This window comes from Giraffa tippelskirchi, chromosome 10 (genome assembly GCF_054371585.1).
Source record: "Giraffa tippelskirchi isolate mGirTip1 chromosome 10, T2T-mGirTip1v1.2.pri, whole genome shotgun sequence".
NCBI classification, from domain to species: Eukaryota; Metazoa; Chordata; class Mammalia; order Artiodactyla; family Giraffidae; genus Giraffa; species Giraffa tippelskirchi.
In genome coordinates, this window is record NC_137284.1 from 73494166 (window position 1) to 73517451 (window position 23286).

The 23286-nt window shown below is 38.6% G+C and overlaps 1 protein-coding gene across 1 annotated transcript; it reads right to left on the reverse strand.

Annotated features, from left to right (window-relative positions):
* Positions 1 to 22122: 22122 nt before the first annotated feature.
* On the reverse strand, positions 22123 to 23214 carry PRPS1L1 (phosphoribosyl pyrophosphate synthetase 1 like 1). The gene is given in 2 exon segments (XM_081537680.1): positions 22123 to 22759; positions 22762 to 23214. Coding segments are annotated over 2 exon segments (987 nt in total). The 5' UTR covers positions 23156 to 23214; the 3' UTR covers positions 22123 to 22166.
* Positions 23215 to 23286: the final 72 nt, after the last annotated feature.

Consider the following 23286-nt stretch of genomic DNA (forward strand, 5'->3'; position numbering starts at 1 on the left):
ACCCAGGAAATGAACCTGAGTCTCCTGCACTGCACGCAGAATCTTTACCGACTGAACTATAAGGGAAGCCCATATAGTGTTGAGTATTTAATTATTAGTTTTTTCTATTTGGAAGTTAAAAAAAACCTATATGTTTTATTTTAATTTTGTTTCTTGCATTACTAGGAAGCTTAAATTCTACCCCATTCTCAATTTATTTTGCCCTTGTTTTCCTTCTGCGAATTATTCATACCTGTTTTTGTTCATTTTTTTCTGAGGTGATCATCATTTCTCTGATTCATTTATTTCTCTTTACACACTAAAGCTATAGATCATTTGTCATATATATTGTGCATATATTCAAGACTGTTGTTTGCTTTCATTGTTGCTTTGCCATATAGATTTCTGTAAGGTTAAATAATTCAATCTTTTAAAATTTTTTCTATTTTTAGTACTAGTTTCTTTTTTAATGTGTTGGTATAATTGACATATAACATTAGATTAGGTTTTATGTACACAACACAACGATATGACATTTGTACATTTTGTGAAATGATAATTACAATGTCTAGTTACCACTACCACCTGAATAGTTTTGATTTTTTTCTTTTTCTTTTTTTTCTTGTGATGAAGGTTTTTTAGATTCACTCTCTCACTCAACAAGTTTCAAATATGCAATATGATATTATTAAGTACCTTTACCATGCTGTACAGGCTTCCCAGGTGGCACTAGTGGTAAAGAACTTGCCTGCAAATGCAGGAGACAAGAGAGGCAGGTTCAATCCCTGGGTGGGGAAGACTCCCTGGAGGAGGGCATGATAACCCACTCCAGTATTCTTGCCTAGAGAATCCCATGGACAGAGGAGCCTGGTGCATCCATATGGTTGCAAAGAATTGGACATGACTGAAGTGACTTAGCATGCACATGTGCACCATGCTGTATATTGCATCCTTATGACATTTATTTGTAACTTGAAGTTTGTACCTTTTGTACTGATTGCCATCACCTATTTTGCCCACCTCTGCCTACCACCTATCTGTTCTCTGTATCTGTTAGCTTGGGTTTTTGTTTACTTTATTAGTTTGTTTTGTTTTTTAGATTTCACATAAAAATATCATATCATATGATATCATACAGTATTTATCTTTCTGTCTGACTTATTTCACTTAACATACTGCCCTCAAAGTCTATTCACATTTTTGGAAATGGAAAAAAAATCATTCTTTTTAAAGGCTGAATAGTATTTCAGTGTGTATGTATGTGTGTGTGTGTTTGTATGTGTGTATGTATACACCATTTTCTTTATCCACTGATGGACACTTAGGTTTTTCCATATCTTAGTTGTTGTAAATAATGATGCAATGAACACAAAGGTACATATGTTTTTTTAAATTAGTGTTTTCATTTTCTTTGGATAAATACTCAGGGTGGAATTGTTGGATCATATGGTAGTTCCACTTCTAATTTTTTGAAGACCTTTCATACTGTTTTCCTCAGTGGATGTTTCAATTTACATTTCCACCAATAATGCACAAGGGTTCTCTTTTCTCCACATCCTTGCCAACACTTCTTAGTTCTTGTCTTTTTACTAACAGCCACTCTAACAGTGGCTTCCCTAGTGGCTCAGACAGTAAAGAATCTGCCTGCAATGCAGGAGACCTGGGTTTGATCCCTTGGTCAGGAAGATCCCCTGGAGAAGGAAGTAGATACCCTCTCCAGTGTCCTTGCCTGGCTAATGTTACGGACAGAGGATCCTGGCAGGCTACAGTCCAGGGGGCTGCAAAGTACTGGACATGACTGAGCGACTAAGTGCGCACACACACACACACACACTCTAACAGGTGTGAGGTGACATCTCACTGTGGTTTTGATTTGCATTTTCCTGAAGGTTAGTGCCTTGGAGTACAGAATGAAGCGGGGCAAAGGCTAATAGAGTTTTGCCAAGAGAACGCACTGGTAATAGCAAATACCCTATTCCAACAAGAGAAGACTCTACACGTGGACATCACCCGATGGTCAACACCGAAATCAGATTGATTATACTCTTTGCAGCCAAAGATGGAGAAGCTCTATACAGTCAGCAACAACAAGACTGGGAGCAGACTGTGGCTCAGATCATGAACTGCTGATTGCCAAATTCAGATTTAAATTGAAGAAAGTAGGGAAAACCACTAGTCCATTCAGTTATGACCTAGATCAAATCCCTTCTGAGTATACAGTAGAAGTGACAAATAGATTTAAGGGACTAGATCTGATAGACGGGGAGCCTGATGAACTATGGACGGAGGTTCGTGACATTGTACAGGAGACAGGGATCAAGAAAATCCCCATGGAAAAGAAATGCAAAAAAAGCAAAATGGCTGTCTGAGGAGGCCTTACAGATAGCTGGGAAGAGAAGAGAAGCGAAAAGCAAAGGAGATAAGGAAAGATATTCCCATCTGAATGCAGAGTTCCAAAGAATCGCAAGGAGAGATAAGAAAGCCTTCCTCAGCGATCAGTGCAAAGAAATAGAGGAAAACAACAGATTGGGAAAGACTAGAGATCTCTTCAAGAAAATTAGAGATACCAAAGGAACATTTCATGCAAAGATAGGCTCGATAAAGGACAGAAATGGTATGGACCTAACAGAAGCAGAAGATATTAAGAAGAGGTGGCAAGAATACACAGAAGATCTGTACAAAAAACATCTTCACGACCCAGATAATCACGATGGTGTGATCACTCACCTAGAGCCAGACATCCTGGAACGTGAAGTCAAATGGGCCTTAGGAAGCATCACTACAAACAAAGCTAGTGGAGGTGATGGAATTCCAGTTGAGCTATTTCAAATCCTCAAAGATGATGCTGTGAAAGTGCTGCACTCGATATGCCAGCAAATCTGGAAAACTCAGCAGTGGCCAGAGGACTGGAAAAGGTCAGTTTTCATTCCAATCCCAAAGAAAGGCAATGCCAAAGAATGCTCAAACTACCGCACAATGGCACTCATCTCACATGCTAGTAAAGTAATGCTCAAAATTCTCCAAGCCAGGCTTCAGCAATACATGAACCGTGAACTTCCAGATGTTCAAGCTGGTTTTAGAAAAGGCAGAGGAACCAGAGATCAAATTGCCAATATCCACTGGATCATCGAAAAAGCAAGAGAGTTCCAGGAGAACATCTATTTCTGCTTTATTGACTATGCCAAAGCCTTTGACTGTGTGGATCACAATAAAGTGTGGAAAATTCTTCAAGAGATGGGAATACCAGACCACCTGACCTGTCTCTTGAGAAACCTGTATGTAGGTCAGGAAGCAACAGTTAGAACTGGACATGGAACAACAGACTGGTTCCAAATAGGAAAAGGAGTACGTCAAGGCTGTATATTGTCACCCTGCTTATTTAACTTATATGCAGAGTACATCATGAGAAACACTGGGCTGGAAGAAACACAAGCTGGAATCAAGATTGCCGAGAGAAATATCAATAACCTCAGATATGCGGATGACACCACCCTTATGGCAAAAAGTGAAGAAGAACTAACGAGCGTCTTGATGAAAGTGAAAGAGGAGAGTGAAAAAGTTGGCTTAAAGCTCAACATTCAGAAAACTAAGATCATGGCATCTTGTCCCATCACTTCATGGGAAATAGAGGGGGAAACAGTGGAAACAGTGTCAGACTTTATTTTTTTGGGCTTCAAAATCACTGCTGATGGTGATTGCAGCCATGAAATTAAAAGACGCTTACTCCTTGGAAGGAAGGTTATGGCCAACCTAGATAGCATATTTAAAAGCAGAGACATTACCTTGCCAACAAAAGTCTGTCTAGTCAAGGCTATGATTTTTCCAGTAGTCATGTATGGATGTGAGAGTTGGACGGTGAAGAAAGCTGAGCGCCTCAGAATTGATGCTTTTGAACTGTGGTGTTGGAGAAGACTCTTGAGGGTCCCTTGGACTGCAAGGAGATCCAACCAGTCCATCCTAAAGGAGATCAGTCCTGGGTGTTCATTGGAAGGACTGATGTTGAAGCTGAAGCTCCAATACTTTGGCCACCTCGTGGGAAGAGTTGACTCATTGGAAAAGACCCCAATGCTGGGTAAGATTAGGGGCAGGAGTAGAACGGACGACAGAGAATGAGATGGTTGGATGGCATCACCGACTCGATGGACATGGGTTTGGGTAGACTCCTGGAGTTGGTGATGGACAGAGAGGCCTGGCGTGCTGCAATTCATGGGGTCGCAAAGAGTTGGACACGACTGAGCGACTGAACTGAACTGAAGGTTAGTGATGTTGTGCATTTTTTCATATGCCTAGTGGATATCTGTATGCCCTCTCTGGAAAAACGCCTACTCAGATTTTCTGTGCATTTTTTAATAAAAATTATTATATTGAGGTCTATGAGTTCTTTATATTTTTTGGATATTAACCCCTTTTCAAATGTATGATTTTCAAATTTTTCTTTCATTCTGTAGGTTGCCTTTTAATTTCATTGATGATTTCTTTTGCTGTGCAGAAGCTTTTCATTTTGATGCAGTCCCACTTGTTTATTTTAGTTTTTGTTGTCTTTGCTTTCAGAGTAAGATTCCATAAAACATTGCCAAGACTGATATCCAGGAACTTATCACCTGCATTTCCTTCTAAGAGTTTTATGGTTTCCTTTCACTTTTAAGTCTTTTACCAATTTTGGGTTAATTTTTGTGTATGTTGAAAGAAGTAGTCTAGTTTAATTCTGTTGCATGTGACTGTCCAGTTTTCCTAGCACTGTTTACTGAAAAGACTGTCCTTTCTCCATTGTATCTTTTTGTCTCCTTTTTCGTGGGTTAATTGGCCATATGAGTGTGAGTTCTGGGCTTTCTGGTCTGTTCCATGATCTATGTGTGCCAGTTTCTTGGCTTAAGAAATACAATCCTTCATTGACAATTTTTCTAACCCTCGAAAGAAAAACTTATTGAAACTGAAATTGATTGTTTTATATGATAAATAAACGATATCTGGAAAATATAACAGATTTGTATTATTCAGCCATTATTTGCATCCATCTCTTACCAGAAGCCTAAGTGACTAAACACAAGAGACACGTAAAAGTTTACCGTCAAAAAGTGCTTCCTTTTCACAACAGCTCAGCAACTGAAACTTTGAGATATTCCTGGGTATACTGAAGCAACAGGAAAACAATAGTGATGGTATAATGAAGCTAGACGATGTTCAACTGAAGACTCTCTTGCTCATTTTGTTTCATAATCAAAATTCCAAAAAGAGCTTAAAGGGATTTGGTTCCCCATAGTGCTATCCTGATGCCTGTGTTTGTCTGTAATGTAACCCTTAGATGTAGATACAGATATCAAGTCCTGTGGAAAGTTAGCATTAAATTACTGGTTAATGTAACTCTCAGAGAATTGTGTTCAGTACAGCATGTCTTTGAACCAACTCAAATATCCTTATACTTGTCCTTCAGTTTATGATGCTGAACGTATGGTACTCTAGCCCTATAAGAAAATAGTAAAGATGAGATTGCCGGGTAGTCTCATTTAGACAGTTAATTTTATCTTTGTTTTCTTAAGTCACATTTCATTGTTCTTCTCGATGGTGCAAAACTAATTGGCTCTTATCACAGTTGCATTACCTTCAAAGGCAGATAAAATTAATTCAAAGTAAAAGATCACTAGAATCAGAGATATCTGGTTAAAAGGGAGACAGGCTTGCATAAAGTGGTCTCACAATCCACAGAAGGCTCTGGCAGAATAATAAATCATTACTTTCTCCAGGTTATCATCTTGTACTCTAGTTCATTATTTTGTATCATTTGTTTTAACCTTGGATTGTCCCTACTACATCTGCTCTGCTGTGATTAATTCTGCTGATGGAAATAAACTGTCGAAGGGCAATGCTGTACTGCATGACTAATTAGCCTACCGAATTATGTCCATAAATTAACATTTTGTTTTTATTCATTTAAATAAATCAAAGTTGTCCAGACTTATTTTGTACAGATCACTCTAATACCAATTTATTTTTGTAACCTTTTAGCTAGATCAGGTTTCTTACTTTTCGGTCGACTAATTCCAAACGGTTTCTTACCTGTGTTGTGCTTAGTTGCTCAGTTGTGTCTGACTCTTTGTGACCCCATGGACTGTACCCTGCCAGGCTTCTCTGTCCATGGGGATTCTCCAGGCAAGAATACTGGAGTGGGTTGGCATGCCCTCCTCCAGGGGATCTTCTCAACCCAGGGATTGAACCCAGATCTCCTGCATTGCAGGTGCATTCTTTACCAGCTGAGCTACCAGGGAAGCCCTTATTTCATGTACTTTTCCACAACTACTATAGGACCTATCTATAGTCCAACCTATAGTCCCAGTTGGTCCAAGTGGAAGAAAACATTTTTTTGTTTGTTTTAGTTAAGCTAAACTCTGCCTCAGGCTTTCTGCTTTAGTTTACCTGTCCTTTGCTTCCTCCTGCCCTCAGTTCTGGCCCCAGCCCCTCATCTTCTGTTCCTATTGTTATATTAAAGTAACTGTACTGTAGAGTGAATGTTTGCATCTCCCCCAAACTCATATGTTGAAGTACTAACCCCCAGTCCTAATCCCCAGTGGTGGTAGAAGGTGGGGCCTTTGGGAGGAAATTAGGCTTAGATTAGGATATGAGGGTGGGACCTTCATGATGGGATTAACATGCCAATAAAGAGAGGGGGAGACACAAACTCCCTCTTCATGTTGTGAGGATTTGGTAAGAAGGCTGCAAGCTAAGAAGGATGCGCTCATCAGACATCATGTTGGCCAGCACCTTGATCGTAGACTCTAGCCTCCAGGACTGTGAAAAACATTTGTTGTTTAAGCCACCCAGTTTATAGTATGTTGTTATAACTGCCTAAACTGACTAACACAGATTACTATTGAGAAAAAAACAAAAACAAAAACCCAGATTCTTCTCATAAGAATCTTCTAGGGCCTCTATCAAAAGAAAAAGAAAAGACATTTTATAATACTGAGGCAAGGACCAAGCCATTGATTTTTTTTTAGGTCTTCACTTAAACAATAGTTAGGACCAAGTGGGCTCACAGGAAACTTTCAAAGTCTGCTCAAGATTGCTATATGAAATAATATTATTAGTTATAGAACAGATTATTTTAAGAACAGGAAAATGGATGGGAAGCATTTCTGTATATTTTGCAACATCGGGTTACCTGCCTCCAAAGATAATTTGAAGATTAGGACTTAGTCTTTTCAGAACCTTCTTTCATTGGTCTTATTTTAATAAAAGCAATTAGGCCCTTTTCAATAAGGGATTCACTCCCTGTCACCTCAGGAGACTGAATAATATGAGAGAATTTAGAAGCCTCATGTTGATTTCAGAAAGTTCTCACAGTGACCATCCTAAACTCATATGTAAAAGTGACCTGGACTGGCCTCTTCCTGCCCACTGGACCTGATTGTGCACATGCTTCCCAATTTCATGTTCAGTGAGGACATGTTGGTAGCTTGAATTTGGCAGAAGGAGTATTTATTCCATGAAAATATGCAAACAGTGACAGTTAGGACTTAAATTTTCCAAAAAGCTGGTTGTTAAATCTTTACCAGCATCCCACTGTTTATAATCCAGGTCAGTGTCTCTAGGCATGGCTCTCCTACCATATCTTTTTGGATTAAACTCTTCACTGGTTCGTAGAAGAAGAATCTTTAGATTCATTCCTTTCTGGACAGGTTTCCACAGTTATAACACCTGTTTCTTCTTTATCGAGGGAGAGCCACCTTATGTTTTCTCTGATACTCAGATGGCTTTAACAGAGGAAAGAATCACGTGATTGAATCACTATATCATGCACAAGTGAATCACAACTTAGTGACTAGTGTGTTTTCAGTGGAAATAGATTTGCCAAAGGGCACTTTTTATATCAAATGTACTTGTTTTTTTTCAGTCTATTTCATGCCTCCTACTACTGTCTTAAGCACTGTGGGGGATACAATGGTCATTTCTTACAGAATCCCTTCAAACTTCTTAGGAAATTCACTGAATTTCTAGTGATCAGAGAAATTCATTAGCCAGGACTAATGATATATATGAAGCAAATAGGAAAGACAGGTAGTAAGAGCCAATCATTTAACTTTTTGAAATTTTAACCAAATGATCCATATTTTGAAGTATACATGCTTGAGGGGCAGAGGAAGCAGAGAAGTTGGAAAAATTTGAGAGGCATTTGCATTCAACTTCAGTAAAATGTTGAATAACTATTATCTTCAGAGGTTGTATTCTTCTGGTCCATTTATATTTATTTAGGAAATTTTTCTGGACTTCTTATATTTATTTTTTTTATATTCTTCTTATATTATATTTTCATATTTATATTTATTTTTATTAGTTTCATTTAACTTTTCTGACTCTTTATGGCAGTAGAGCACATACAACATAATATTATTTTAAAAATTGGAGATTGCATAGGCTCAGCCATTATTCTTTCCTGAAGAAGCAGAAAGCATAGTTTTGGACAATTCTTTATTAACTCCAGGACCCATATTTTTGTAAATGAGGCCCCAATTTGAGCTTATCTTTTTTATCATTTGCTTGTAGGAATTCAGTATATTCTACTAATGATGTTGAGGGTCCTATTTAATTCTAAGGGAGTGTGATTCCATGGTTTCCTTACAAGTCTAGGGCATATACCTATACACTAAAAAGGTTAACTGAGGATTTTGCTTGTTTGAATATGTGTAAGTTATCAAACTTTGAATAAATAACATTTTAGAGTATTTCTTAAGATTTCCACATTATACTATCCAAATCCTGTTACCAAATAGAGGAACACAGGAAACAGTCTCCTAAGCAAGTCTATTAATAGAAGGAGATTTCTGTTTCAAGCAAAGGAAAGGAGGAAATCTAGGCTTTATTTCATGTACACACCATGTGACCAAAACTGTTCTAGCTGTTTCACACATGTTCATCTTGAATCACAGCGATTGTGTAAGATATTTTGTCTCCGTTATGGAGATGAGGAATCAGAGACTCAAAGACATGTATTAACTGGGTGGTAATATACTTGGTAAGCAGCATATGCAGGAATGGAAATTAAGGTTTATCTAATTCTAAAGCTAATTTTTATTTTCACTGCCCCATGCTCCAGAAATATGTCTGTATATGTAAACTTTTATAAAAGAAATTTCAAAATTCATTTTTTTTTTCAGATTCTGAAGCAATAAAGTCTGTATCAATATATTTCTGAGTTGAAAAACCAAAATTATCCTTACAGATCAGTCCCCAAACACAAATGCATTTTTTATGTACTTATTCGATATTGCTCAAAATTGAGACAATTTTGACCACCCTGAGACATCTGCTTGGTCTAGAGATAACCCTATAAGAGGGATGTCGTGTAAGTTTCATTTCCTAGGTCAGATCTTACCCCTTGGTAGTGGCTTTGGATTCCTGCATGGAGAAGAAATCTGAAGTTATCTCTAGAGTCAAGGAAGTGCCTTGGGATTCATCAGAGATGAGGCCCATGGTCATGGGAGAGGAAAATGGCAACTCATGTACCTTGAGTTGGCTAGAACTGCCACAAATATTAGTAAAGCAGCATGTAATTTGGGATGCTACTGCTCAAAATTGCCTTCGACATTCAAAGTTCTATTTATCTCACTTTCAGGGTTTGTGTTTCCCAAGTTTGCCTGATTATAAGAGTCACCTAGATTAATTGTTTAAAAATATTGTTTGCCAGGCCTCCTGTCTGGAGATTCTGGAGGTTAAGAGTGGGAAGTCAGGAATTTTATGATCTGACAAGTTTGGGAATATTTGAATTGCTTTTGCATTCAAAAAGTCCCTGTGAAGGCAAACATTAATTTATTAAGCAATAATAATTTAAGACACAATCTTCCCAATAGAGGCCTCAGCATTTATAGGCCAGGGGCAAACCATAGATCAATTTGATGGTGACTAGTGATAATCACGATGGTGTGATCACTCACCGAGAGCCAGACATCCTGGAATGTGAAGTCAAGTGGGCCTTAGAAAGCATCACTACGAACAAAGCTAGTGGAGGTGATGGAATTCCAGTTGAGCTATTTCAAATCCTCAAAGGTGATGCTGTGAAAGTGCTGCACTCGATATGCCAGCAAATTTGGAAACCTCAGCAGTGGCCACAGGACTGGAAAAGGTGTTTTCATCCCAATCCCAAAGAAAGGCAATGCCAAAGAATGCTCAAACTACCGCACAATTGCACTCATCTCACACGCTAGTAAAGTAATGCTCAAAATTCTCCAAGCCAGGCTTCAGCAATACATGAACCACTAACTGCCAGATGTTCAAGCTGGTTTTAGAAAAGGCAGAGGAACCAGAGATCAAATTGCCAACATCCGCTGGATCATCGAAAAAGTAAGAGAGTTCCAGAAGAACATCTATTTCTGCTTTATTGACTATGCCAAAGCCTTTGACTGTGTGGATCACAATAAAGTGTGGAAAATTCTTCAAGAGATGGGAATACCAGACCACCTGACCTGTCTCTTGAGAAACCTGTATGCAGGTCAGGAAGCAACAGTTAGAACTGGACATGGAACAACAGACTGGTTCCAAATAGGAAAAAGATTATGTCAAGGCTGTACATTGTCACCCTGCTTATTTAACGTATATGCAGAGTATATCATGAGAAACACTGGGCTGGAAGAAGCACAAGCTGGAATCAAGATTGCCGAGAGAAATATCAATAACCTCAGATATGCGGATGACACCACCCTTATGGCAGAAAGTGAAGAAGAACTAACGAGCCTCTTGATGAAAGTGAGAGAGGATAGTGGAAAAGTTGGCTTAAAGCTCAACATTCAGAAAACTAAGATCATGGCATCTTGTCCCATCACTTCATGGGAAATAGATGGGGAAACAGTGGAAACAGTGTCAGACTTTATTTTTTTGGGCTCCAAAATCACTGTAGATGGTGATTGCAGCCATGAAATTAAAAGACACTTACTCCTTGGAAGTAAAATTATGACCAAACTGGACAGCATATTAAAAAGCAGAGACATGACTTTGCCAACAAAGGTCCGTCTAGTCAAGGCTATGGTTTTTCCAGTAGTCATGTATGGACGTGAGAGCTGGACTGTGAAGAAAACTGAGCACTGAAGAATTGATGCTTTTGAACTGTGGTGTTGGAGAAGACTCTGAGAGTCCCTTGGACTGAAAGGAGATCCAACCAGTCCATCCTAAAGGAGATCAGCCCTGGGTGTTCATTGGAAGGACTGATGTTGAAGCTGAAACTCCAATACTTTGGCCACCTGATGCAAAGAGTTGACTCACTGGAAAAGACCCTGATGCTGGGAAGAATTGGGAGCAGGAGGAGAAGGGGACAACAGAGGATGAGATGGCTGGATGGCATCACCGACTCGATAGACATGTGTTTGGGTAAACTCCGGGAGTTGGTAATGGACAGATAGGACTGGCATGCTGCGGTTCATGGGGTCACAAAGAGTCGGACACGACTGAGCCACTGAACTGAACTGAGTGATTAGAGAAATTCAGAACATGTGATAGCTTTCTTTATCCAGCTTGCTTTGTTCAACTTACTCACTTTTAACCTCATGCAGCAGAGGTTTTCCTCTTGTTCATTCTACTCCAGCCAGACTGGTTTTCTTTCTATTCTAACAGGTACATATTCTCACCTCAAAGTCTTTGCTGTTCACCTTGCCTTTGCTGTTCCCTTGCATGTTATATTACTCCTGGAGACCCTCACAGCGCTCGTGTCCTTAATTCTCTTTCAAGTTGTAGGGCTATTAAGTGAAAAACCCAAATGCTAAGCAAAGAGGAGGAAGAAAAGCACGATTTTAAATGTGTGAAGCAGATTCATTGCCTATCTGACAACCAAATATTTTCATTTTGTAAAAGGGAGGCTCCTGGCTCTTTCCTTGCTCTAAGCAATGAGTTATACCAGTCATTGCATAGCATCTGCAATGAAATCAGGGTAAAGAAAGTAATGGCTTTCCTAGAAAACAAGGAAACAATGACAAGTATAAAAACAGAGAAGAGAGTCACTAGTTGTATAATAATTAAATCTGGGTAAAATGTATTATTTAAAACCATTCAATCACTGCCTTATCTTTTCTGATTCTTCAGTGTGCTCATAAGTATAATCACCTGACTGTATCTTTGAAATAGCATTAGGAATTGGGAAGCATCTTAATAAACACTAACTGAAGCCACTCTGAAGAAAACATCATTAATCATGTCATCTGATAAGAGATACTGTCAGTGTTACATTTAGAAATTTATACTCAGACTGAATTCCAGTAAACAACTCATGTGTGCATTAGGGATTAAGAAAGTGAGGGCTTCTTTGTTACTACAAATAAAAAAAACATTATGTTGGCTAATTTTTAAAAATGGAACCCACCTGGACACATTTGTTCTCTTAGTTGCATAGGCTTTCTAGTTGAGTCCGCTTTGCATAATGCAACGACATTCTCCTCCTAATGTACTATTTTTAGTACAACAATCATATACTGAAAACATACCTAAAAAGTCACCATAGTTCCCTATTGCTTTTTAAATAAATAAAAATCTTTAGGTTGTTGTTTAAGACACTTACTTATATATTTGTAGGTTTATCCATCATTAGGTACTGTTTATATCTTAAAAAAAATCAACCAAACCATAATACCTGACTGCTTAGTATTAAACATTATATGAAGCATCTTGAAGATACAAAAAATATATGAAATATTCCCAACTCTTAATGACTACCGAATTTAATCTCAGAAGAGAAGGCAACATTGTAGAGAATAATGAAAATAGTAATAGTTTGTGGGAGACAGAAGGAGATCAGATATTGAGATGTTTGTGAAAGAAATGGAAAGTAAGATTTAGTCAAATGGAGGATAACAGAGAGGCTATTGGAGTTAGGTGAATGGTACAGAGGAATTATGGCAGAGATTTGCACATATTTTCTGAGTCTATGAATAGACTAGTAGTAAGAATGGGGTGGAGAGTTTATTTTTTACATTCATTTGTTTATTTGGCTGCCTCAAGTCTTAGTTGCAGCATGTGGGGCCTTCCTTGTGTCATGTGGGATCTTTCATCACTGCACATGGGCTAGCTGGCACTCAGCATGTGGGATCTTGGCTTCCTGACGAGGGCTCAAACTCACATCCTGTGCATCGCAGGGAAGATTCTCAACTACTGGACCACCAGGGAAGTCCCACATGGAGTGTTTATAGTGGGAGTAGTGGGCCAGATTTTGGTGGCTATATATCAAAATAAAGGGTGGATTTTTTGGTAAATAATGAAAAAAATGAAAAATTTTGATCATGGGATTAAAGTAACAAAAGTACCATTTTAGGAATAAGTCTGGCAGAAGTACATAGGGGATGTGGAGGACCATATTACGATAAGCAAGTGTTTACCTTAGATACTAGTCTATGACAAGGCCTCCACACTTCAGATTGGCCCACAGAAGCTGAAATGAGCTGTATCACTGGGATGACAGGGAAGAAGTTTGAGAAGACCAAGAGTTGGGAGGAAAGTCTCTGCACTATAGTGCTATAAAAAGTGAGTGAAGAAGACACCTTGATAAGAAAATAGTCTTACATCTTATAATAGTTTTTAGAAAGATCAAAGAGAAGTAGAAAGGGCAATAAAAATAAATAACTAAATACTTAGCCTCGAGGGAAGCCATCAAAAGACAAGAAAAGTAAACAATTCCCAGTTGATACAAAGTATATGGAAACCAACTGCCAACAAATCCTAATGGAACTAAAGAATTAAAGTTCATAAAGATAAAATAATCCCCCAAAAGGAAGTTGTATAGCAAATTTCTAGATTAATTCTCAAAGGGTTATCAGGTACTGAGAAATGGAAGGGTCTGTGAGCAATTTATTGAATTAAATTAATACATTAAAGGGCTTCCCCTGTGGCTCAGACAGTAAAGAATCTGCCTGCAATGCAGGAGACCCAGGTTTGATAGCTGGGTTGGGAAGATCTCCTGGAGAAGGCAATGGCATCCCACTCCAGTATTCTTGCCTGGAGAATTCCAAGGACAGAGGAGCCTGGCGAGCTACAGTCCACGGGGTTGCAAAGAGTCTGACACAACTGAGTGACTAACACACACACGATACAGTAAAGAGCAGTGGAGAACTTCTCTGGTGTCACAGTGGATAGGAATCCACCAGCTAATGCAGGGGACATGGGTTCTATCTCTGATCCGGGAATATTCCACATTCTGAAGAGCAGCTAAGTGCATGTGCCACAACTACTGAGCCCTGTGTGCTGCAACTACTGAAGCCCTCACACCCTAGAGCCTGTGGTCTGCAACAAGACAAGCCAGTGCAACGAGAAGACTCAGTAACGCAACAAAGAGTAGCACCCGCTAGAGAAAGAGAAAGCCTGTGCAAAGCAATGAAGACTCAGAGCAGACATTAAATAAATAAATAAAATTATATATAAAAAATAAAAAGCAGTGAAATGGTAGTGACTATCTCCAACTTTTATAACAGTGGACTTCAGCATTTTGCCACAAGAGACAATTTGTGAGTCTGGTTCTTAGAAGCAAGAGGCAATAATTTCACAGAGGGCTTTTAGGCTCGAAAAGTGCAATATCCAAAGTAAGTTATGGTCACCCCAATAGCTAGGAAATCTTTGAAGCCAGAAGTCAAAATATTCACCACAAAGGAAAGGCTGCCTGCTATCCTTCTTTTTCGCTATTACTGTACATCCTCAATAAAACAGCTAATATTGGGAAATAGAATTAAAGGTTAAACATAATTGTAGAAGTAAGATACTATATTCCATAAAATGAAAAATAATATCAGTGATATCAACCACAAAAAAGAGAGGCTGCTGTGAAAAACAAAAAGAGTATGTGAAAGTTAAAATGATTGTTGATGTTGAAAGGAAATCTCATCCCATCTCATCAATAGATGGGATGAATCATAGAATTAATTAGTAATAGAACTGTCTGAAGTAAACTAGAGGATCAAATCAAAGAATTAACCATTAACCCACTGACAAAGTATAAGTGATGAAAAATATGAGGAAGTTAGGAGATAGGGAAGATCTATCCAGAAAAGAACATACCTTTTAATGGGGGATCCAAAAAAGATAATTAGAGAAGGGAAAATATGCAATGTGGTGGGTTGAATAATAGCCCCTTGTGACAGCACTTATTTTATCTTGTCTCTGTCTGCTTTGATTTTGTGTCTGTCGTGGGGTCCCCACCATGAGATAACGGAGAAACTTACCAATCCTTCTTGCATAATTATGACTACTCCTGCCTTCTGCTCAGATGGTAGATTGGATCTGTGAGTCACACCATACTCTTCACTTCTTTCTGAGCTTTCCCAGGAATCTCCTTTTTTGTCTCTATCTCTACCAATAGTCTCTTCAAAGTAATTTAAGCTCTTATTATCACACACCTCAAAATTCTTCCAAGTCTTTCAGGAACCTAACCAAAAATCCTAGGCAGTTCTAAGGCAAAATCCAGGTCCCTTTCTAGTATAAAATGATGACTAAGATCATAATTTAAGTGTATTTCTTGGCATAGGAGACCTCATAAGTTTGAAGAATGTTATTTTGAAAGTAGTTGTAGCATGTTTGAAGGGAGTGCTTCTTGGGCATCGAAGGGCCTTAGATCCAGTGGCTTACCAAGATTAGAATTTTCTGCCTCACTTGATAAGCATTCAATAGATCACCAGGTTATATTCTCTAAATCCATGGATGCTAAGCTGGACTGTGTTATTCACAGAAATCAATTTTCTCATAAAATAACTAATGATTGCACCCCAAGCTGCACTGCAAAATGCTCCATTTAGACAGAAGAATGCCTGCCGAAAATCCAGAATGTCATAGAGAATGATGCTGTCTTCACCTTGAAGTTTGTACAGACCATCTAAACACAACCTAAGTTTGAAATCTATCTTCTGTTGAACTTTTTCAAAATAAAAAGTGCATTAAAATAAAATTCTTCCAAGCCTATTCTCCATATTTAATTCCAAAGCCACTTCCACATTTTTAGGTGCTGGTTACAGGAGTGCCCCATTCCTGGTATATAATCTGTATGAGTTTCCTACAGCTCCAGTAACAAATTCCCACAAACTGGATGACTGGAAATGACAGAAATTCTTTCATAGTTCTGTAGGACAAAATTCTGAAATCAAGGTATCAATACACTTGGGTGTTTCTGGAGGTCCTGAGGGAGAATTTGGATAGATCTCCCCTCACTTCTGGGGGATGCTGTAATCCTTGACAATCCTTGTCTTGTAGATACACCACTCCAATGTCTGTCTGCATCATCATGTCACTTTCTCCTCTGGGTCTCTCTCTCAAATCTTCCTCTGCTTTTCACCTATAAGGACACCTGTCATTGATTTTAAGGCCCACCCTAAGCCCAGGATGATCTTATCTGGAAATATAAACCTAAGGATGTGAGAGTTGGACTATAAAGAAAGCTGAGCACCAAAGAATTGATGCTTTTGAACTGTGGTCTTGGAGAAGACTCTTGAGAGTCCCTTGGACTGCAAGGAGATCCAACCAGTCCATCCTAAAGCAAATCAGTCCTGACTATTCATTGGAAGGACTGATGCTGAAACTAAAAACTCCAATACTTTGGCCACCTAATGCACAGAACTGACTCTTGAAAAGACCCTGATGCTGAGAAAGATTGAAGGCAGGAGGAGAAGGGGACCACAGAGGATGAGATGGTTGGATGGCATCACCGAATCAATGGACACGAGTTTGAGTAAACTCCGGGAGTTGGTGATGGACAGGGAGGCCTGTCATGCTGCAGTCCGTGGGGTCACAAAGAGTCGGACACGATTGAGCAACTGAACAGAACTGAACTGAAACCTAATTATATATACAAAGATCTTTTATCTAAACAAGGGCACCTTATCCAAATAAGGTTTCAGGGGTTATGACATCGATGTATCTTTTGTAGGAGGGGCCTCTACTGAACTCACTACAATCTGCTCTCTAGCCCCTGCCAAATTCCTATCCATACAAAACACATTCACCTCATCCCAACATTCCCTCAAAGTCTCAACTCATTACAACCTCAACTCTAAGTTCCAAATCTCATCTAAATATCATCCGTTCAAAAGTCCCAAATCTCATGATTAAATCATCTGAATCAGAGATGAGTGAAACATCCGGGAGCAAAACTTTTCTCCATCTGTGGACCAGTGAACATAGAAAAAACAAGTTATCTGCTTCCAAAACACAACGGTGAAACAGGCATGGGATATACACTCCTATTCCCAAAGCGAGAAATCTGAAGGAATAAAGGGGTTGCCCATCCCAAGCAGGTTTGAAATCCCATAGGGCAGATTTCTTTAGGTACTAAGGGCTGGGAATAATTCTCTGTGACTTGATGCTCCACTTGCTGGATCCACCGCTCCAGTCTCGGGGACTGCAATAGTGGCTCCATCAGTCTCTGGGTTCACAGCAGAGGCTCCGCCAGCCTCTAGCCCTCTCTCAATGACACTGCTGGCCTTTGTACCACTCTTGGCATCTCTGCCCTTAGGGTCATTCTTTATTTTTCTCAAAGAGTACCACATGTCTGCAGCTGAGTCGCTCTGTCAGCCTATTATTTCCTGTCTGTAGAATCCTGGAAGTCATGACTCAATCTCATCTTTTATAAATTTTTATAAATTCTCTTTTACAAGAGTGTAAAAGTTAGTCCACATGTTCTTCCAGGGCTTTACAGTTTGTTCTTTATAAGCATTCCTTCTGGGTTTTACTTTTGTGCATCATTTAAAGACAAGACAGAACAAAACAAAACTAGTATCCCAATTAGTAGTGAGTTATATAGACTGATTGGTGTGTTATTTATCCAGTGACATAATATGACAGTTTTATCATATATATGAACTGGTATGTGATATTATTGAGTGTATACAATAACTTTTGGCCAAAAACCACAAGCACACTGTAACTTTCAGCTAGGCAACCTGCTACTTTTCTAACCATGGGGTGAATATATTCTGTAGTGTGTGGTATTTACTATTCATCTATTTCATATTCTGAGAACAGTTTGTCCAAAATGACTGCTTATATGTGTAAAAGTAATATTGGTTATTCTTCTTATAAATAAGGTATAATGTTATGATGGTACTTGAAGTGGAAGTTTTAAAGAGGCTGGAGGTGCTTTCCAGGATATAATCAAGAAAGCAGAAAGTTAAGATCATCAAGGAGCTAGATCCCTCATTGCAGGCAGATTCTTTACCATTTGAGCCACAAGGGAAGTCTAATTGATAAATGACAATTGACATTAAGAAGCCCATTATTAGCATCACCATTATCTGATTGATCAACATTTATGTGAAGATACTTAGGGAAAAAAACAAAAACAGAAAAAATAACTATGGCAGGAATCTTATCTCCCATTTCAGAGAATCTGAGTAGATTTCAAGGGTGGTTGCCAAATCAAGATATCAGGAAAGCATCTCCTGAGGGACTTTGTAATAATGATTCTCCTATAGAATTGATTCAGTTACGCTCATTTTTTCCAGTAACACAATCCCTCCACTAAATAGGCTATGTGTACTAAATTCCCGTAAGTATGCCTAGATCTGTCTCAGGAATCTAAATTCTGTAGTATTAATTTATGTGTTCATTCCTGCATCAATACATCAGTCCTATTACTGTAGCTTTACAATGTTTAATACATTGTAGTATAAAAACATTTTCAAAAAGATCTTGAATATTTTTAATCTCATTTTTCTAGGTTAACTTTAAGAAAAGCTTACGAGTTTTCTTTAAAAATCTTCAGATTTTTTTGAGGTAACTTGTATTGATCTTCATATTTAGAATCATAATGCATTTATTCAGATATTTTTTATATCTTTTAGCAATTGTTTTTCATAAAAGCCGTACAGTTTGGGGATTTATTGCTGGTTATTATGGAGATTTTATTGCTATAAAATCAAAAATTCCCTGCTCTAGTCCTTTGTGGCTCAGACGGTAAAGCATCTGCCTAGAATGTGGGAGACCTGGGTTCCATCCCTGGGTTGGGAAGATCCCCTGGAGAAGGAAATGGCAACCCACTCCAGTACTCTTGCCTGGAAAATCCCATGGATGAAGGAGCACTGGTAGGCTACAGTCCACGGGGTCGAAAAGAGTCAGACACGACTTAGCGACCTCACTTTCACTTTCAGCTCTAGGTTGTGGAAACTTTTTTCAATTAGGATTTGTTGGTATTTAGAAAAGGCTATTATTTTATTTATCTGATGTACAGTCACTTTACTGACCTCTTGTAGGAATAGATTTTTTCACTGCTGGATTTTTTTGTTGACAATCATGACATTTGCAAATAATGAGAATTTGCCTCTTTTCCCCTTGGTATTATTAGCTCTTTTCTTTTTGTCTTGTTTCATTGGCTTTGAAAGTTGCCTGATTTTCATGGGAGCATTTTCAATACTTCATCATTAAGTATATCTTTGTAGGTCTCTAGTAGATTTTCTTTATCAAATCAAGCAAGCTTCATCCTATTACTATTTTACTGAGAATTTAATTTTTCAAAGTATAGTCAGGATGATTGTAAATCAATTTACTATATATGGTCTTTATAAATTCTTTTTTAAAAATTTATGAAGACTTTTTGTGACTTATTGCATCTTTAATATTACAAATGTTCTCATTCAAGCTAGGAAAATGTAAATTACCTGTTTAATTTTCATGCATAGTTAATGTAATATGGATATATGATATGTGATATGGATAATGTGATATGTTATTTAAATCCTATAGTATCTTTTCTTGATTATTTATGTGAGAGTTCTGTTAAAATTTCACTCTGTAAGTTATACATTTCTCCTTATATTCTCACTGATTTTTTTTCCTTAAACTTTGATGTTGAATTGTTAGGTTCATAAAGATTCATAATGAGAAAAATATTCTGTTTTTACTTTGACTGGAAGTGTCACTCCTAGTTTCTCTTGGTAAGCATTTACTTGGTATGTTTTTCATCATCCTTTTATATCCAATTTTTTTGTTTTGATGTGTCTCCCCCAAACAGCATGTCATTAGATATTTTTGCTGCTCATTCTGATAACTGATCTCTTGATTTAACGTATTGACTTTAGTTGTGATAACAAATATTTGGTATTTTCTACTTTGTTTTCTTCCTCATCTATTTCCTATATTCAGCTGGATGTGTTTACTTTGTTTACTGTGCCATTATGTCAGGAGGAGAAGGGGACAACAGGAGACAAGATGGTTGGATGGCATCATGGACTCAATGGGCATGAGTTTGAGCAAGCTCTGGGAGAAGGTGAAGGACAGGCAAGCCTGGCGTGCTACAGTCCGTGGGGTCGGGAGTTGGACAGACAGGACTGATGGACCGAACAGCACCATGACATTTTTTTTTCTGTCTAGGATTTTGGAAGCAATTTATCCCATTCTTGTCTTCTCTTGCTTGTTCTTAAATTTCAGAAAACTTTAAAGTTATTTTCTTCTATAATGTCAATCATTCATGTCAGTAACAGCCTTTCCAAACTAATTAAGACTGTTAATATATGCAGACTAATCCTAATGATTAATCCTAGACTAATCTCATGTCTTGTGGCTACTACCTGGAATCTTGTTTATAGATTTTTTAAAAATTTGCTTTACATTGTGACTCAATTTTTTAATTTTACCTTAATAATTGTAATGATATTCATAATTTCACAAAACTATTTTTCTATCAGTTTCAGTTATTTCCCTGCTCACTATCATCTCTTTTATTCCATATGTTCCTTTTAGTTGAACACATTTTCTATTTTCAGTATCCTCAAGTGATACTTTCAGGACCCTTCTATGGTGGTAAAGTTTCTGAGTCCTTTAGTACATAAAGGTCCCGTAATTTTACCCCTAAACTTGGTAATAGTTTGGCTAAGCTCAGAAACTGTTAAAAAGAATATTCCTTTAGAGCTGCAAGAATATTGTTCCATTTTGCTTATTACCTGAGAGATCAAATGAGAAGTCTGACAGCAATCTGAATATTGTTTCTTTAAAACTATCTTATGTTTTACCTTTCAGAAACTTTTTGGGCCTGTCTGAATTTTCTTGGAGTCCAGAAATTTCAGGATGTATCTAAATGAGGTGTTAATTTTTCTTACATACATGCAGACTTTTTACTGGATTTCTCTATAAATTTAAAAATGTAAATCTGACGTCATCTTAGAGGCCAAGGAAGATTAAAATTAAATGCTTAATCAAAAGGTACCACAACACGTACCTAAAATCTACTTCCATGGCAGTAGTAGATTTAGATTAAGCTACAGCAAAAACCTTAGTGTTTTTAGAGACTATATAGTACAAATTTTAGAGACTATTTAGTATGAAGTGGATTTGCTTTCCGGAAGACTGGTACACTGATAATTTGGATTCAACAGGACATTTGACCAGGAAAATGTTAAGATGGTTGGAAGTAAAGCTAAATCAAAAAGAACATGTATAGTGAAGAGACCAAAATACATAGTCTCTTACCTATGGCTGATTCATGTTGATGTTTGGTAGTAACTAACAAAATTCTGTAAATCAATTATCCTTCAATTAAAAATAAATTGAAAAAAAATACATAGTCTCCAAACATATGGTGACAGAGTTATTTTCTTCCTCTCAAGTAGCATATTCTCATGATTGTTCCCAATGGCTATTCGATCTGAAAGCTGCTGCTCTGGCCTTGCAGGTGGTCAGCAACCAGGTAAACTAGGTTTGGGTTGCACAGGGCTCTTCATGTAATTTAGCACAGATCTTGGAGAACTTATGATACATGAGGATGCGGCGGCGGGGGGCGGGGTGTGGTGTGGTTGTGCAGAATACAGGGAATAGGGAGGGGTTGGTGGTATTGAGGTGTGGTGGTGGCAATGGTGGACTGGGTTGGCTGCATTGTTAGCTATTCTGGACAAAGTAAACCCTGAAGCATTCCCATATTAAGTACACTAAGTTTCCCCAGTTACTTTCAAAGAACTCCACACAACACCTTTAAAGTCTGAAGTTAGCAGCTGACCTGTAGTTAAAGCTGCAAGGCTCACAAACTCATCAAAGAAGCCAGAATGAGATTACCTAGATAGGAAATTCTAGCAATTATTCTCCAACAGTCTTTCTCCAATCTGAAATAAACATCTAATATACATGTGGGATTTAGAAAGCCACGCTGTAGCAAGCAGGGTATTCTGTCAAACTTTTCATCAAACATCAAGGGAAATTAATGGTCAGGATATATTTTATCTTATTTTATTTAATACACAACTCCCAACATTATTCTATTACAATGGGACATGGCTGAACAGGTAGGAGACAGATTTCCCACTGTGAGTTCTTCTGATGGCTTCTGCAAGAATCATGGAGATGTCGATCACCTGTATTTTGGAGCAGTGCTTCATCTTATCCTCCTGAGGTATGGTATTGGTGACTACGACTGCTTCAAAGCCTGCACTGTTCATGCGAGTAATGGCTGGGCCAGAAAAGATTCCATGAGTCAAGATCGCACAAACTCTGGTGGCTCCAGCTGAGAGAAGTTTGTCGGCTGCGTGGCAGATTGTACCACAAGTGTCAGCCAAGTCATCCACAAGGATAGCCACACGATACTTCACATCTCCCACTAGTACCATTCTGTCCACTTCACTGGCTTTCTTCCGTTCTTTGTGAATCAAGGCAAAGTCCACATTCAGTCTGTCCGCAATGGAGGTCGCTCTCTTAGCTCCACCAGCATCTGGGGAGACTATCGTGCAGCTCCTCCACTCAGAGATACTCTCCTTTATCCACTTCAGGACAGGGAGTTCTGCATACAAATTGTCTACTGGGATATCAAAAAAGCCCTGAATTTGAGACGAATGTAGGTCTATAGTGATGATATGACTGCGCCTGCTGTTGACAGCATATTTGCAACAAGTTTGGCGGAGATCGGGGCTCGGCTCTCACCTTTCTTATCCTGCCGGGCATACGGGAAGCACGGGATAACTGCGGTAACCCGGCCTGCTGAAGCAATCTTGCAGGCATTAATCATGATCAAAAGCTCCATCAAATTGTCATTGATTTCACCACAGCCACTCTGCACTATGTAGACATCCTCTCCTTGCACACTCTCGCCAATTTCCACGCAGGTCTCCTGGTTGCTGAATTTCTTGGTAACCACCTTGCCCAGCTCCAGGCCCAATCGGTCGGCGATTTTCTGGGATAAGTCCTGGTGTGAGCTGCCGCTGAAGATTTTGATATTTGGTTTTTTGGTCAACTGCAGTAGGCTCTTTGCGTCCATTGATCATGCCGGCAGCTGAGACAGGAACAAAAGTCAGACTGCAGACTACGCCAGGCGCCACCTCGAGCGCCCGATACTATAGACTCTAACTAACGGCTTCTGATTGTTAAACTGTGCTTCCGGTCCCGTCA